Here is an 18,498-nt window from a genome sequence, read left to right as displayed (position 1 = left end):
TGCAAAATTAGTAAATAAAAGCCAAGAGAATCAAATAAAATGAACATCAGGCTTAAAAAAAAATGTAAAAAACAATTATTAAAATGTTAAAACTAAGGCTACTTCAAATTTCAGAAGCAGAATCAGAAATAATTAAATAATCCAAATAATGCCAGATTATAGATCTTTAATTTCCCTTTTGAAAATACAGAGATATTGCTATTCTTATATCCAGAACAGGTGAGTTTCACACTTTAGGGGCATAAAAACCAAAGGCACTCTCAGTGGTTCTTTTTATGTAACACATAAGGAACATTTAAAAAGCAAAACAGGACCGTAGTGATCTGACTGCAACACAAAATGAAAGAATGTGGCTGACATATGGAGGAGAAAGGTCATTTTAAAGCTTTATAAACAAGTGAAATACCAGTAAAGTTATTTTCTATCACCACAGAGCCTGTTTCAAAAGTACGCACATACATTTTAGTGTTTATCAAAATGTTCAGTGTGCTCCTGTGTCCAATTACACTAGAAATATTTACTATCACGGGTCAAGTTTAACGTGTCTATGTGTGCTTTTTGCTATGTGTTTGCACGCACATGCCTACATGTACTCTTGCATACGTGTGACTGTTAATGCATGTATTTGTGAGTGAGTTCATGTGTGTGTGCGTACACACGTGTGTGTGACTGAAAGAGAGAGAGGAGCATGAAAGCCTGTCATGTCAGCACGTTGAGTCAGCTCTGAAGTCTCTGTCACGCTGTCAGACTGCAGAAAGAGTTCTTCATTCTTCACTCGACTCAGCTGGAAGTGACTCGATGCTCCAGGATTTTCCCGCTTCAGCAGCCAACAGTTATTTAATAATCATCATATCGAACCATAGCCTATATCTAGAATATGATGAGTCACAGTACAAACCTATATTATTATTATTCTGTTAAATGTTCCCTATGCTAGTAATTGGTTTTCTACTTAAATACTTAAGGTGTTTGTAGATTATTAACTAAAGGAGAGGATGGTTTTCAAGTTATGGCATGAGACACTGTTCTTTTTACATTCAGTTTGATTCAAAAACAAAAAAAGACTTTGTCTAGCTACATGTCTCCACTCAGGAAGTTTACCTCATTTGAATTAAAGGGAAGCCACAAGACACCTGAGCAATAATACATTTCAATAAAATTACAAAACGGAATAATATGGGACCATTGCATTTATCACCAGAGCATTATGGTGTCTTACTAATGTTTGTTTAACCAATGAACAAATGGCTCTGGGGAAATCAGTTGTGAAATGGCCCATAGTCTCTATCGTACTGGGACAGTTACATATACCATAGGCATGTGCACGGGGGACTGACCCTGGGACGGGTGACGTGGAGATCTCTGAAGGACACACCACATGCAAGCGCTTATAAAGCCCAGGTGTGCAAACAGGCTGACATGAAATGTATTTCATTTTTCACATCTAGTTTTTGATTTTCATTTGTTCCCACTTCAAGGTGCCCACAACTCTGGTTTCACCCACATATAAAAACCCGCTTATGTACAGTATTGCAAGAGCACTTCATACTTGACCGAACACCAGAGGGAAACTGTACAGATGGTGACACATCATAATGGAGGCTCATTATTGTAGGGTTATAGATCAGAACGACATGATTCTTGTTCCTCTGCGGCAGAATTTCCTTTGTAATTTTTCGATCGTTATTTCCACTCAAACTAACAGGCCGTGGCAGCATTTTAAAGTCAACACCCATAGAAGCCTTTCGTCAACAAAGCCTCACATGTCAACACATTAGCAGGGATCTAATAGAGTTTGGCAGTCTGACGGCGGCCATTGCTTTCCCCCAAAAACCTAGTGGCTACAGCAGCTGGCATGGCCTGAAAATGGTTGCTAGGACTGTGGACTGATATTAGTTCCTATCAAGTAGATAAAAAAAAGAATTTCAATAGCACGCTGGGCTGGTATTAGTCATGTGTGGATGAGCAAGAGATAACACTGAACATTTTAACCATCGTGCGACAGTGAAGTGAACATGCAGACTCATCAGTAAACTGCAACTAATCCTTATTCCAACAGTCCTGCCTTTTCTCTTTGCTTCGAATTAACTCACAAACTAGTGTGTCACTAGAACTGTTATGATCACGGGGGACATGGACAGACTACCCAGGGCCCAAGGGTGAGTGGGGGTGGGTGCGGGGGTGCCCTGGGTCTTTTTTTAATTAGTGTTTTCCAAGAAATGAGTGCCATAACATAAATTACAAATTGGCTAAATACATTGGTTGAGCGACTAAACTCACAGAGACTGAGACTGCACATAGGCTGCTTATGTATAGGGCCCAGAATTTGGTGCTACAGCCCTGGTTAGGACGTATACTGATACCCGTCTGATGACTTACAAACCCAAGTTCAATCAACACATGCAAATCAGTCAAACTTCTCAAAGAGTCAACTCAATGAATAACTGTAGGTTTTACTTTCTAAAACTTGTAAAGTTGCGTTCAAAATCCAAAAGTTGTCAGAGCTCTTTGTGTTAAAGAGAGATAGAAAGTGGACACAACTAAACAAGGCTGCCATGTTTTAGAGTGTAGGGTTATGGGTTCCAGGTATACACGAGCACGGTCCTTTTCTTCTGGTTTGACTCGCTTATTATATATAAACAACTTTTCCCGTCTCAGTAATGGTAATGGTTATTGTTTAAAGTTAATGTAATATTTGTGTTTGGTAATCTGTAAAAATGCAGCAAATGACAAATAATCACACACTTGTGTTGTTACCTGTCAGCTGAGTATTAGTATTATACCGTCTGAATAAACCGTATAATGTAACAATATGTTTATTTAATATATAATATGACATTTGCTGGATGTCTGCCAGCATGTGAAGCCACAACAGCTGCATGATAATGACTTAAATGTTGACTGCGTTTCTTTAAGAATGGAAACAAGTGACGGGAGCAGACAGAGCGTGACACAGAGCACAACACAGCCTATGTGGTGGTGAAAAGTTGTTGTTTTATTTTCCGGTGGCCCTGTTCAAAACAGAGTGCTTGATAGGAAGTCTGATATACCCTGAGCCTCTCTTGTTCATCTTGTGTGGTGACATTTTATTGGATAAGGACAGGACTCTTTGGCGGCAATAGAGAGAGAGAGAGAGGGAGAGGGAGTGAGAAAAAAGAAAACGGTAGAGCCATGACAAGAGAGGAGGAAAAAAAAGCTTTAAGCACCTGTAGTAAAACACAATGCACGGTTTTGAAAACAGTAAAGGAAGGAATTTTTCCAAAATGGGCCAAGTCACGTCTTCAAGGCATCCGAGACAGAGAGATGAAAGCACCAGGGCGCAGAGGAAATGGGGGTTGAGGAGGCGTCACCTGGAGAACTGCCTGCTATTGACAGGTTCCCAACCAGGCAAGACGCCCTGAAAACTGACTAAACATTGGCGCTGTGTTTGAGAGAAAGCGCAAGGGTTGTTGGGGGTGGCTGCAGTTGCAGACAGCTGTTTCGAACCACATCATCAACCCGCTCTGAGTAACAACTTGGAGCTGCCAGATGCTGTTGATATTCCAACAAAGATATTTTACCTGGAGTTTGCAAACTTAAGCATGTCATGAAGGTGTTTGTCAGCGTGTGACAAGAGGCGGACGTTACGCTCACACTCCAATGACATCCAGCGATTGGCGGTTGAGGAGAGGAGGCGGGCGACAGCTAGGTGACGTTCATGCTGGTGAAGGCTCATTTACGAGCAGGGAACCTGAATGATGTGTTTACTGAGCTTCCAGATAGGTCGTTTTTGTTATGACCCGGCTGATAAGCATTTTTCATGATGGATGGATGAGGTGATAACAAATGTTTACGGCTGTCTGGTGTCTACGTAGTTGACATTCACCTAGACAACAATGGAAGCCAACGCCAAAAATGATGTGGGAGTTCACATCCAAAAAAAGGGTGGGCTTTTATAAAGATAAGGCCGGTGTCATTTAGTGTTGTGTTGTGTGTGTGAGCCTACACATAGTTTATCTTAATACATATAAAAACTTGTTTTACCGATGTCCAAACACTAACCCAACCAATCCATACCTGAAAGGTCCAGTGGGCGATCCTGATGCTAAGGCCAATGCCAAACCTCAACCATCGTCGCACATGCGTAGAACAAATCAAACAAAACTCCTGTCCCAACTAAAAAACATCAACGTGGGGCGGCCAGTGGAACAGTGGGTAGAGCAGTCGCCCCGTGTAAAGGGGCTGAAGGTCCTCGAGGCAGTGGCCGCGGGTTCGACTGCGACCTGCGGCCCTTTGCTGCATGTCTCCCCCTCTCTCTCTCACCCCATTTCCTGTCCGTCCTATATAATAAAGGCTTGAAAACTGCCCAAAAATAATCTTTAAAAAAACATAAAACATCAACCTGTGTTAAAGAAAAAAAAAAAAATATATATATATATAGCTATGAAGATACGGTTTACGATGTGACAGGTATTTGAGGGCTTGTTTGACGGTGGAGATTTCCGTTCCTCCTGGAGGTGTCAGCTGATCCAGTGGAAACACAGTGTAACATAATGCAGCGCTGATAGAAAAACAAACAGAGGAGCTCCTGGTGGAAAGAAATTCAGCCCTGAGTCCTGTGCTGACGGTGTGCAAACTCCGACAGGAAGAGTAGAAAGACGGGGGACAACCTTAAACACATAACCTAAACATTCTTTGCTAAAATCACTGCGATAAAACAAAATCATGAATAAAAAAAACACACGGCTGCATTTAAAAATGTTCCCTTGAAAGCTGCACAACCTGTACTTTCTCCTGTACTCTCATTCTAATTTGAGCTGGCATCAGTTTTTCGATCCTTTATTTATCCAGGGAGGGTTTTGCTGAGCACGCTTGTTGTTTTTTTCGGCAACGCCCTCCTTCACATTCACACCTGGGAGCTGTAGTCATCAGTTTTTATGGATAAAAAAAAGGTATTGCGCTGTCCTTCTGATACAATCCGACGGTATCTTACCTTGGGGTGGTTTGAAACTTTTATGTGTAATCATAGCTGAATCCCGTGAGGCTAACTAGCTCGCGAAAATCATAAAGTACTATTGCATGGTTTTCATAATGGTGACAAACAACAAACAGTGAGCGAGAGAACCCGGCGAGAGACGAAGAGAGGGAAGGAAAACAGAGAGGTTTGTTATCTTTTTCAAAAAGTCACAATATCATTTAATATAAAACACCTTTAAATTGAACATAGGGAGGAATTCGTCGTCAGGAGTTCCACCAATCCACTACCACTTGAGCAGTCCGCCTCGACGGCAGCTGACTTCAATGGTACTTCCGAGTGCACACAGAAAAGGGTTGAAACATGCATTTACTACATTGTACAAAGTCAAAAGCGAAAAAACAGGAAGTCTTTTGTTGCCATTATTGGCAGAGAGTCTCCGCCTCGTGAGGGATCCAGAGGCAAAAGGGGGGGACAGTCTTGATAGTTGGGCATGTACAGAGGTGTCCATTTGTTTCCTGGCACTTACGGATAAAGTGCCCTCCTCTCTTTTAGACCGTCAGCTGAAGGGAAAGCGGAAACTTGGTGTAAGGCAGGAAAATGACTCAACATACTTTAGATATTTCAGATTACAGTGGTTCAATTTTGACAAACAGCAACGTCAGTGCGGCTCCTGTGCTCTGAAGTCTGCACAGTGTTTTGTAGGTCTTGGCAGTAACAGATAGCTGTCTCTCTCTCTCTACACACGCTCCCCCACAATGTTGCTGGTATAACGATCAATGAGTGAGGAGGTACAATGTCCATTTAATTGTTTGTTTTTTTCCAAAGCAAGCATCATTCTGCCGTGTCTATGACAATCCCATAACGGTGCCGCGTTTTTGAACGTCAGACAAATAGACTGAAGAGATTCTTTCCTTCTGTCCATTCACACCGATGACACTTTGATAAAGACGTTTCATTCTCAGCTTTGTCCCTCCCTCTCCCTCTCCCTCTCCCTCTGTCTCTCCCTCCCTCTCTTTTTACATACACGGTCACACACCCACACGCACGTTCACACTACAGATGCCACTGAGGTGACGGAGGTCACCTTATTGTCGTCTGCCCAGGGCTGCAGGTTCTGCAGGGCGTACAGGGAGGAGTTGTGCAGGCAGAGAGGATCCGGCTGCAGAGGCTGGCTCAACGTCTTCTGGAAAGCTTCCTGCTGAAGCTGCAGCATCAGTCGGTTGGCTTGCTGCCTTTCAGCCTCTCTCTCCTCTGCAGTCTGTCTCCTGGGTGGATGGGGGGGAGACAAAAAGGGGAACAGAGGAAGATATAAGACATATGTAATCTTTATTTTTATGAAGCATGTACACAAGATTTATAATGGACTCCACAGGATGTGCCCAATATTCCTTTAATTTGTTCCTTTTTTCTTGCCTTACCTGATTACCAGATAATTTAACCTCCTAAATGCCCCCCCCCCCCCCCTTTGTTGACCCTCCTCTTAAATGTGCCAAATAAATGAATGCCAGCAAAATAATAACACTATTGAAAAAGTTGCAACTTGTTGAAAATTAAAAGTATAAAGAGATAAAAGAGAATACCATCCTGAAAGTGGATTTTCAGTAATAATTATTATATTTAAGAGGCTTGTTTTGTTTGGCAGCTGTTCGTGGCTCTATCAGTGCCACAGTTCAAGCCAGGCAAGTCAGAGCGATAGAGAAATCAAGAAAAGAAAGCAGCACAGTTGTACGTGTTTGGAAGTGAAACCTGGTCATTTGCAAATGGGTTTGCTTTTACTCTACATTCATTCAACACCTGTGCCAGTTACTTCAGCTTCAGGCTACGCGGCAGCTGATCAGGATGAGTGACAGGTGCTGGTGAGGGGACGTGACTAACGGAGGGGGAGGAGGAGGTACAGTACACTTCCTGCCTCGAGGTGAAACGTTACATCTGTTCCTTTTCTTTGCAGAACAGCAACGGTTACATGCATCCTGTACATTGTGTCAGCAGGTAGGCAGATACTGATATTTTCCATGTTTAAAACACTGCACTGATGTGTGTTTTTTCCTGAAACACACACGGAAACATTTAGTTTAAAATGATCCATTCTTTAAATAGAAAAGTCGAGGTGTTTACGTTGGAAAGTATCCAGAGAGTAGCACGCACACCAGGTGAGCGCATCGTGACTGGCATACTTTGAGTGTGAAGGATTTGGGTACGCCTATATTCCATTGTGATGTTGCTTTGGCTAATAATTGTTTTCTTCTCCTGTTTATTTCATATTTAAATTGATTCTCCTGACATAAAGTATGGTTTGCATGCATATAAGGACATTTTCTCATCTGTGTGTGCCGAGAAATGTTCTCTGCCTTTATAAAAAACGAAGATTACGTAATAATACTAGTACGTTTAATGCAAACCACGACAAACAAGCGTTCGCTGCCAACATAAACTACACGATACAAAAATAACAGGTAGAAATCACAGGAGGAAACACACCTCTGAAACAACTCTTTCATGCTCAGCAACCTCCATCCATTAGCCACACATTATTGTTAACAGCATTATCATAATCTGATTCCCTGACTGTTGATTTGATCATCGTCTTGTTACTAGCCGAGTCGTCACGCAAAGACATCCCTCCTGCTCATCCAGGTGCACACTGCAGGGAAATGGCATGAATCTCAGCGAAACTAGGAAATCAGAAAAACGAGTTAAGCCATTTCCCTTGTTACTTGCGACATGCCGTTTAGTCTTGGATTTAGATTGGTGTTTTTTTTTTTTACAACATCTTTTATTGCCAATTATGTCTCGGCTCACTGCTATAGGATGTGGATTTTTCCAATAAATCCTCTGTTTCTACTTTTTCAAAGGTGTCATCAAACATAATGTATATATTATGTGTCTGTTCAGATAAAGATGCCAATAAAATAAATCATAAATGTTAAGAAAGTATAACTTTTAAGTGTTTTCTATGGGTATTCAATTCCAAACTCATTCTTAAAAGCTTTAGGATCATTTAAACATTAAAACCCTAAAAGGTAATTTAGCTGTTTGTAATTTGCTCATGAATTATGTGTCCTGTCCCTTTAACTAAGGGCAGGGCTTCGTAATTTGATTTCCTACTCATTTACTTCCAAATGGCTATAAACAACAGTTAGAATGAAGTGAAGGAGTATGCGTGTGTGTGTGTGTGTGTGTGTGTGTGTGTGTGTGTGTGTGTGTGTGTGTGTGTGTGTGTGTGTGTGTGTGTCTATGGACAGTCAATTCCTCCTGTGAGTGTTTCAGTATTGCTTTGGACAGCAGGTTTCTAAAAGGCCTTTCAGGAGGCTCAGGAGAAATTGTGCTTGGTCAAGTGAACTGGCCTCGACTGGCAGCACAGCTAAGCAAAATAGGTGTTGTGTTGTACGATGCCTCGAATGCTTCAGCTGCGGGCCATTTTACTTGTGTTAAAAAGTAAAACACCCGGTAAGCATTTTGGACCCAAGAGCGAAACAAAGACACAGTCAGTGTTGTCGATTTATGGCACGAAACAAAATTGGGAGGAAGGAGCGGATCTTCAGAGTAAACTTCCTGCCTTCATAAAGAAAAAACGGCTTCTGGAAAATCCACCACGGCCTTTTTGTTTTGCTTAAGTCGATCACAAGGGAGAAGATATGAGCAAAACATGGCACATAGAAGAGCGAACTATGGTGCTTTCGCTTCACTATTCTCTACTGTCACAGCAGTAAAGGAGATTGAACCGCGCCGGATTCACACCCCGCTGGAATCTTACCGCCATTTTGTCCGTCTGTTCTGAAACCAGGTCTTGACTTGTGCGTCTGTCATCTTCAGGGCCTTCGCCAAGGTGGCGCGCTCAGCCGACGCCAGGTACTTCTGCCGATGAAAACGTTTCTCCAGCTCGCAGATCTGCACTCGGCTGAAGGAGGTGCGGGGCTTTTTCCTCTTGGGCGGCGTCCGATTCTGGTAAGGGTGGCCGATACGACGGGTCACAGAGAAAGGTGAGAGGGCTGCTGGGAAAAAAAGGCAAAAAGCAGGATTCATTAGACTTTGATGATCCTTAAGCATCAAATGAATGTCGTTCTTTAAATAGTCCATGTTAGCATTAGCAATGAGGTTATTTCTAAACTGGAACGATCTGTGCTTTTGGAATATAAACTTATTTCCCTCCAGGTTTAGTTTGACTACGCTCATGTTATAAACACAATTTGACTTTCCAATCCTTGGTTAGATAAAAAAATGATTTTGTCTTAACTCTGGAAAAGCCGGAGTTGTTCGGGGAGTCTAAGAAAAGGCCCAGAAGCTGCCAAGAAGCTGAGGAAGATAGACGTAATTACAACTAATATTCCCCTGCCAGATTTAAACAGCACAGTCTGTACAGAACGTCCAGGGTGGAGTGAAAGAAACATTTAGAAAGCTGAGAAATGCTGCATCACTCCCAAAAGCAATTCAAGAAAAGATATCGTCAGTCAATAAATCAGTGCAAAACAAGATTAAAACTTTTGCCTTTTCATAAACAAACAGAAAAACAATTAAATATTCAAATCGCACAAAAGAGGGATGCACTTAAAACGACACAGATGGGTGAGGTGGTGTAGGTGGTTGGTGGGGGAAGAGGGTGACTCACCTGGGCAAGCCCCCTTTGGAAAAGGATAGTCTAGAAGGCCATTGCTGTCTCGCAGGTGAGCGAGCTCGGGGTAATAGCATTTGGCTAATGTCTCCACAGTGCTCCAGACAGGGACCCTGCCGATGTCTCCCTTGGGGAGTGGACAGAGGGACCCGGCAGGCCCCGGTCCCCCTGTGGCCTCTCCGGCTCGGCTCTCCTCTGCCTGCTCCCCTAAAGGAAATGGAGACACAGTAAGGTCCCACATCTGGAGCACAACAGCAGCAGGCGCAGTGCGGGCGCCAACGCATAGCAGCTAATTACATGAAGGAAGCCTGAATGATGAACAGAGTCTACGTTAACGTGATTTACTGCTCGTCTCTCAAGTTATCATTTTGGAAGGTTTACATATCTGCCATTTAGAAAAATAAGTGACAACTGGCAGGGTTACAAAGATACATCAAGCACATGCTGGTCAGCCAATCAGAATCAGGCAAAGTCATCTATTGACAATATGACAAGGTCATATATATGATTTAATTAGCACTATAATCACATTATAGGGATTAGCAATCTAAGCATTTCAATCTAGCACAGTAACATTTTGTAATTTTGTAAGAATTTTTGCCATCAGACCAATACGGTTTAAAGATAATCATATTTTTCACAAAACATCTTCCATAAAAACATTAATTAACAACAATATTACACGATTAATCATTCAAAATTATACTTTTTCAAAAACATATATCATCATATTTGCAGAATGGATCACAGACACTTTACAGATATTGATGTGGATGCATTTATTCTTTTTAATAAATGACATATGCATTGACCATGCATTGTCTGATTTACACCCTGCCACTGTATGAGCCTATTGTGTTTTTCTTCTGGTGGTTCACTTGCACGTGTCACTGTATCTGGGCATTAATAACAACTTATGTGGCTGCATCATAAAATATCTATGAATCCTGTCTATTTTGTCAGCCACGGGTAAACAGAGGATCGATAAATGTAACCAGATCGGTTTTGGCCATAGATCCACTCCCTGGCCACATTCTCATTTTGAGTCAGAATGCAAATGAACGACAGGAACAACAAAAAAAAGAGAGTTAAAAAAAATCCCTTTCTGTCTCCCCCTCTCCCTCTCCCTCTCCCTGTATCTGAGCGTCATCCCTCCCCAGCAGGCTGTTGTGCCTCCTGTCTTACAGGATGTTTATTTGTTTGTGTTTTGTCAGGAAAGCTCACCAGAAGCCAAAATGAATATGAAAACATCTGCATAGGTGTCCCCCTGAGGGCCCACGTGCTCGCTGCTCTCAGAGTTCCAGCGACCTGAAAATTCATTTGCCACGCAGACACGATGACAATTTGAACGGAAAATGGAACATGAAGCTATTATGTGCTCTGCAGTCGTTCCCAGGGAGCTGCAGACGTCCCCTGATGGTGCTGAACGCGAGTGGCAAATTGAGGCGTGCGCGCCGGCAAATGATTTGTAAAATAACGATGAATGGCTGCAATGTGCTGTTACAGTAGGTCACATAAAGTTAACATTACCTCAGTGTAAATTAGCAATGCAAATTTAGTGCCCGCAGTGAAAGCTTACTACCTTTGATTGTGTTTTGCACTGAATTTATAGCGTCTGTGTCTTCTTTTTCTTCCTCTCATTATTATTTTTAATTTCCTATGGTAATATTCCTAAAATAAATATTCTCAGGTTTTACATTATGTATTGCTCTGGTGCTCAATAACAGTACGGACGGCAAGGCTATCCCTCTAATATTCCTTTCGGGACTTAGACAGGCATCTGTGGTATTTAATCATGACTTTATAGTGACTAAATTCCCCTGATGTATCGGTTCTCCCTAAGGTGCTCACAGCAGCCTGGAGCACCTCTGTGGCCCTTAATAGTGAGTTTATGGTGACCTTATTGCACTTCATGGTATGTTTTTAGATATCATATGATTATTCCTATGGTGACTTTTCTATGATGTTTCTAAATATACATTTAAACATTGTAATTACTCCCTTTTGTTGGTGTCTCGTTGCCCAAAATATGCATATAGGCCTACTCTTACGGGTCACATGCTGAGAGCGAACAGGCCTGTTGTTGCTCCCAGCGGCAGGTCTGGCTAAATAATACTGCATTAGATGGCTATTTCAGGCCATCTGTGGGCTAACTAATGGACCAGGCACATGCAAGCACGTTCAGAGGCAACCCAAGTGGAACTTAACGTGCAGCAGGAGCCTTTGGACCTGACAACTGCAGAAAAGCTTTGCATCACAGCGTGCAAAAGGCTGAGAAATATTAGATACAGTAATGCTGTGGATACTGCATCGGTCATGTTTCAGGGTGTGAGTGACAGGGAAGGAGGAAACAGATAGGCTTTCACATTTATCCATTGCTATTATGCTTATTATTCTTATTATTCTTATTCTAATTCTTCTTCTTCTTATTATTCTTCTTCTTCTTATTATTATTATTATTATTATTCTTACTCTTATTCTTATTCTTATTCTTATTCTTATTCTTCTTCTTCTTCTTATTATTATTATTATTATTATTATTAGGACTCTACGTTTTTATGTAGGGAAATAAATGCTGTAATGTTTGAATTTGTGAGTCTCAAAAGCACAAAATGGTTTTGGATTTTAAACAATCCCTAAATGAAAAGTCTGTCCGTGCTCGAAAGCATCGATCCTAATGGAATCACATGAATGAAAATAACTCATAATAACATAATGCTGATTTCTTGTGTTTATGCCAATCAAATGTGTTTATTTTGCCTTTTCATGTAAAATAGTGAGTTTAAACTGACCTTTCACCGCAGTATTATAGCACGTAAAGGTGCCCACAGAAAAGATATAAGGCAATGTGAAATATGCATGAAATATATATTTTTAGAAAATAAATATATTGAGATTAATGTCGTAATCACACACATAAAAAGTCTACATATAAATATCAAATATAGCAGCAAGAATGTTACTTTCTATTAAATAATGTTGCTGAAGACATTTAAAATCCCGTGAGATAAAACGTGATTGAGATTAAAAATGCAAATAGGCGCGTTTACGTATTTTGTCCATTCTAAAAACAAATGTTAGGATTTTAATTATTTCCACTACTAGAAAAATAAATATCTAGTAATATTATTTTTTAAAAAGCCCGAAGAACCAACTGTTTTTGAGGAGAAGGTGAAAAATAATCGATCAAGAGGTAAGGCCTAACTTTACAACTGAACCACCTCGGACCATTTATTATTATTACAAAGAAATAAAATGATTTGTTCCCATAAAAAAAGACAAGAAAGAAAAAGAAAAATATTGCAAAAACGATGTGATTCTCTCTCTTCTTCTTCTTCTTCTTCTTCTTCTTCACAGGATAAAAAATAAAAACGGTGGAGAATAGTGAATGTGCTGCCGGGGTAATACAATTTAGCATAAGCATATCAAAGAATAAAACGCTACCACGGAGGAGATGATCCCCATAATAAAAGCGCCTCTACTTAATAACACTTCCCGGTGACAGCGCCTCCCTTCCCCACTGCGGATATTACCTATGTAGCAATCTAATAAATACATCCGTGAAGGCTTCTAAAGGGGATATTGAAATATAACATGAACGTATATTGCTATTTATTACACTTTGCGGGACAGAAAAGCAGGGACACTGTCTTCCGTCACGCCGAGGAGGAGGGCAGCGTGGAAGCCCGGGCACGGGAAATAACATCCCGGTCTCCGGCTCTGCTGCCGTGAAGAGCCGCGCGGAGATTTATTGGAGAGAAAAATGGTTTAATTATGTTTTTATCGGTGCTGCGTGGCCCATAGTGCAGCACGTGCTGTATTATGGCTCTGCTTATTGTCAAGATGCTCACGCGGTAGCCTGCACGTTATTTTTTTATTCCTATTATTATTATTTGTGTTACAGTATAGATGTGTTTATGTATTTGTTTGATTCATGTTTGTGCATGTCATTTGTTTCGAGTTAAACTGTGCACGTTGGGACTTTATGATTCAACACAATGTGTGCTGTAAATCACGTTTTAATCATTTGTTTTCATGCATTACAATGATTATTGATTTTTTATTATTATTGAGTTTGTTTTGTTTTTGTTTTTTATCTTCAAAATCTGAGCGTGGAGCAGCAGGTTTAATAAATAATAAAATAAAAGAATGTAATATAATATACATATATGTTTTATGCATTCATTTGATTCATGTTTGGACATTTAGTGCATGCCATTTGTATCGAGTTAAACTGTGCACATGGTGACTTTATGATTCAACACAATGTGTGCTGTAAAACACTTTTTGATCATTTGTTTTCATGAATTACTATGATTATTGATTATGTTTGTTTTGTTTTTTGTTTTCTTATCTTCAAAATCTGAGCGTGGAGCAGCAGGTTCAATAAATAATAAAATAAAAGAATATATTATAGTATAAATATTGTATTAATCCTCAGAGGAAAATAGGTTTAAATAAGCATTTAGGTTAAATCAAGGAAAACAGAATGGCACAGAGAAACAACTGCTGCCGCCAAAAATACTACTACTATTAATACATATATGCTGCTGCTGCTGCTGTTTCTTTTAGGCTATCAATATTACAATATAAGTATAATAATATTCGTAGTTATTATGAGAATAACCTCAAATTTGCGGTGAGATTTGAGACAGAATACTAAATAAATAAAACACTGCACATAAGCCCTCTGAGTAAATACAGAGAGGAGCTGGTGATCATCATAATCCCGATGGTGAATAAACAAGTCTTATTGTTCAGAGCTGGATTAAATGATTCCTCCAACGCCCCGAGGCTTAATCCTGTGCGTCCGGCTGACGCGCAACTTCTCCTGATTTATAACGTGAGTTTAGGCCGCAGGACGCGCGCCAGGGTGAGAAACGAGCGACGTCTTATTGTGCAATTGAACAGGTTTCCTTCCACGTCCCCTGCAAACTAAAGCCTCCCATGGCTGCCAGAGCTGGAAGCCTTTGGCAAAATCATGTTTAGCTGTTTAAAGCTGCACGGGGCCCGTTTTTCTCCTCCGGTTTCAACTTGGAAAGCGAGGAGCAACACAAGAAACGAGAGAGAGGGAGAGGGAGAGAGAGAGGGGGAGAGAGAGAGAGAGAGAGAGAGAGAGAGAGAGAGAGAGAGAGAGAGAGAGAGAGAGAGATTTAAAATGGTGCTCTGCCCATCAGGACAGATGATAGTCCATTTGATTTACGGCCTTTTATAGGAAACAGAGCAAGCTAAATGTGGACAGTGCGTGTGTATGTGTGTGTGCGTGTGTGTGTGTGTGTGTGTGTGTGTGTGTGTGTGTGTGTGTGTGTGTGTGTGTGCGTGTGCGTGTGTGTGTGTGCGCGCGTAGGCTGATCAATACAGTGGAAAGATATAAGCTGCGAAATAATTACAGCGACACAAAGCTGAGAGAAATTAAACGAGAGGCCCTCGGTGACTATGAGTAGAATTGATAAGCCTATTTACACTGTATCTTTTTGCAGTTTGACATATCGTCCCCCAGTATTTAATAATTAATCTGGTGGGGAGGACGGAATAGTGAATATTTAATGCGTGGAGAGGTGGAGGGAGGGAGAGAGAGGGTGCGCAAATCCATGATGATCTTCATTTTCATCTTCTTAAGGATGAGGTCATGAGAAACAGACCAGTGGATCCACCCCCCCCCCCCCACACACACACACACACACACACCCCTAAACTAAATTAATTAAGAGAATAAAAAAGCTCAAGGCAATAGAGAGTTCTGATTGCCACAGAAGACTTCATATATCATATCATATATCATCTTATTTTATTCTAGCCATCCTGTCTCTATTTATTAGAATTTACTTTTAAAATGATGGATCATTTAAAATGTGTCCATGGGAAACAGAACATTAGCAGTCAGGCTAACACTGCCACATTATTTAGCCCTGTTGATTAATGCGAAATGTAAAATAAATTCAAAATGGAAGCTGTACACGCCACTCTTTCACTTAAAACAATACATGATTATTAGTTTATATACCTATAAGCTACAAAAGCGTATGTGAATCATAAGAGTGCAGAAAAAATGATGTAAAGTGACTGTCCTTGAAGCTAAAACGTGTATTAATACCTAATAACAACTAGAATTATGATACGCAGATTAATAATGACAAGCCTGTATTAGTGTGTAAAAAAATAACATAAACCAACATAATACTGCATATAGTTTCTTATGTTATTGTCATGTTTTTCTCATTATCACTTTGTTCAAACCACTAGTCCAAAATAAACTAAACGTAATGTCGCCTCGTGATGGTGTTTATGAATTGCAGCAGGGCGGAATCAAATTCTCGTGAGATGTTAAAGCGTTTATTACTAAAGGCAATGTGAATTATGCAAATGAATTATTGGAGAGCGACATAGAATTGAGGCATTGCATTTAGGTTACCTCCAAACTGGACTGCACTTTATATTGGCAAACATGAATGTATAATAACAATAATAATAATAATAATAGTAGTAATAACAGTAATAATAATAGGCCTGACTTTCCCTATGATCCACTGTTACATACAGATTTGAAGCTGCCATATGTTATCATTATTATGACTCATCTTCCTGCTCTCTCAATTGTCTCGCTGATCAAAAAAAAAAAAATCATTCATCCTCATGAAAAGATGGGGAACGTCGTTATCCGTCATCCGCTGTAAATGGAGAGTGATGGTCCAATACTGATTCATCAGCATGTCCATGTCAATTTCTCCCCTCGTTCATCAGGCTGCCCTTCCAGCGTAATAAAACTGACTCTGTGTGTGTGTGTGTGTGTGTGTGTGTGTGTGTGCATATACGATTCGTTAGAGATTACAACCTAAAGATGAAATCAGCGGAGCTCGCGTCAGGCCCGGTGTGTCCGGCACACTTCACCGTGCAGGGCCCGTTTTTAACAGAAGTGTCAGGGAAATGCACAACTCACACCTGAAAGGCCACAGTGCAAACATACAGTTATCCTACTCTGAGTGTTTGCTCTTGTTTATGATGGTGTAGCATGCAGATGAGGGTGACACACACAAATCAGACTACAGGTGTTGCAGGATCACGAGGAAACACTTTTTTTTTACCTGTTAATTTGTCCTTGGCGAACCTCCTACTGCTCTCCATCCACGGGAAGGTGAAGTTCCCCGCATTCCCCATCCCCATTCCGGGTACCGAGGCGATACCGGGTCCGATGCACGGCGGATGTGCGGAAGGGGGCGGATGCGGCGCGGCAGCTGCGGGCGGCGGCGGTGGCGGCATGGGTCTGTGCGCCGGAACCCGGATCACTCCTCCGGCGCCCCCCGAATTCACGTTAACGTTCATGTTCATGTTCATACTGACGTTCATGTTCATGTTGACGTTATAGGAGCCGGCCAGACCCGCCGCCATGGAGCAGGCCGGGTTGTAGACGCTGTTGTAGCCGTTGCTGTAGACGTTGGGGGCCAGCGCGTAATCCTGGTCGCCGGTCCGGTTGGGCAGCATGCAGCCGCTGGACTGATCCGAGCTGTTGAGGATCTGGTCGATGCCGAAGCTGATGGGCTCATGCTGCTGCTGGTGCGTCTGGTTCACCTCCTCGATCCCGGTGTGCTCCATAGTTTATTTGTCGGTGATGTATTTCTATATTTTATCAGTGCTCTGATTTATTTTTGTCATATGTTAATTCACGCGTTGGGAAATGAAATGTTTGTATGTGTGCTGCTGTATTGGGCTGCTTTTGGTTCTCAAGCATCGACGCAGACCTGTTCTACTCCCAGGAAACCAATAACGTGTCCAGCGCTATCCAAAAACTAGCCATTATTTTTGTCCAGCACTGGGATCGGGTGTTCCCTAAATTAAATGCCTATCCGTCGGGCTAAGAAAGAGCGTATCCATCTTTAAGAGCAGCGTGTTCTTTCCCAGAGAACTAGACACAGGGCTGCCTAACAGCGAGACAAAACAAGCGAAGGTGCCAAATGGTTATCCTGAGTACTTACAGACACAAATCCGTGATTATTGAGGGGAGACAGTTCTCTGGAGAGGCTCGATGCGCTTTGTTCGCCTACTCTGGTAGAGGCGATCCATACGCAGAGGGCACGGTAGGATACCCAAGCTCGTTGCATCAAAATAAAGCCACAGACAAAACAAGACAAACCCAAAGAGGCGCAAAACGAAGCGCTGACCTCGCGTGCGTGGATATTAATTGGAGACGAGAGCGGAAGATGGCTCTGTTGTGTTGAATGGTGAAGTGCGTTTCAGCAGGTGAGACAACCCTCTGCGTAAAAGCTGCCATTCGGTCATCCAGCCAACCTCGCCTCCCTCACTCTCTCTCTCTCCCTCCCTCCCTCCCACCCTTCCTTCCTCCCTCCTCCTCGGTAGGGCAGTTGTTTTGCTCGGATGTCTTAAAGAAGCCGCAGCTTTCTTTATTTCGTGCAGCTTTTCTGGTATTAAACGGGACGCTGTGTGCCTTTTAGTGCACGGTGCTGGAGGTCCAGGTCAAACAGTGGTTCAAAATACTGACTAAGGCCCATCGTAAGGAGTTTGGTCTATGTGTGATCAAATATATTTCAGTTGACATTTAACAACAAGCATGCTCTCCTTCTGCCAACATAGATTTCAACAGGAAAAATATTGTTTGTATTTATTTATTTGTATTAATAATTGCATTTGAATGCAGTGCCTTTATGAGTCAATGTAAATGCTCAGTTAATTTGAATATTTCCATGTACATCATTTTCTCTGAGACTCATAGTAGGTTTAATATTTTGTGACATTTGATTTTAAAGTGTCTTACGTGTAAATGTAATCCCACAGTGATGCAATGTATCAAAACATTTACATTTAGGCCCCTGAAGAATCTAATAATGTGATTTTTTTTTGGGGGGGGGGCATGAAGTCTCCAGCTGCTTCTGCAGGATTTGATACAGAACTAAGCATTTTTGTTTTTAAGGCAGCAACG

The 18,498-nt window shown here is 41.5% G+C and overlaps 1 protein-coding gene across 1 annotated transcript; it reads right to left on the bottom strand.

Moving 5' to 3' along the window:
- Positions 1 to 6,005: 6,005 nt before the first annotated feature.
- Positions 6,006 to 17,156, bottom strand: tlx2 (T cell leukemia homeobox 2; the record flags this gene model as incomplete). The annotated part of the gene is made up of 4 exons (XM_083915739.1): positions 6,006 to 6,222; positions 8,712 to 8,946; positions 9,564 to 9,773; positions 16,649 to 17,156. The coding sequence occupies 4 exons, from the start codon at positions 17,154 to 17,156 to the stop codon at positions 6,006 to 6,008; spliced, it is 1,170 nt and encodes a 389-aa protein (XP_083771865.1).
- Positions 17,157 to 18,498: the final 1,342 nt, after the last annotated feature.

Source organism: Echiichthys vipera (genome assembly GCF_963691815.1).
Source record: "Echiichthys vipera genome assembly, chromosome: 6".
Classification (NCBI taxonomy): Eukaryota; Metazoa; Chordata; class Actinopteri; order Perciformes; family Trachinidae; genus Echiichthys; species Echiichthys vipera.
The sequence above is the reverse complement of the archived record's forward strand: the minus strand, read 5'-3'. Positions and strand labels throughout refer to the sequence as shown.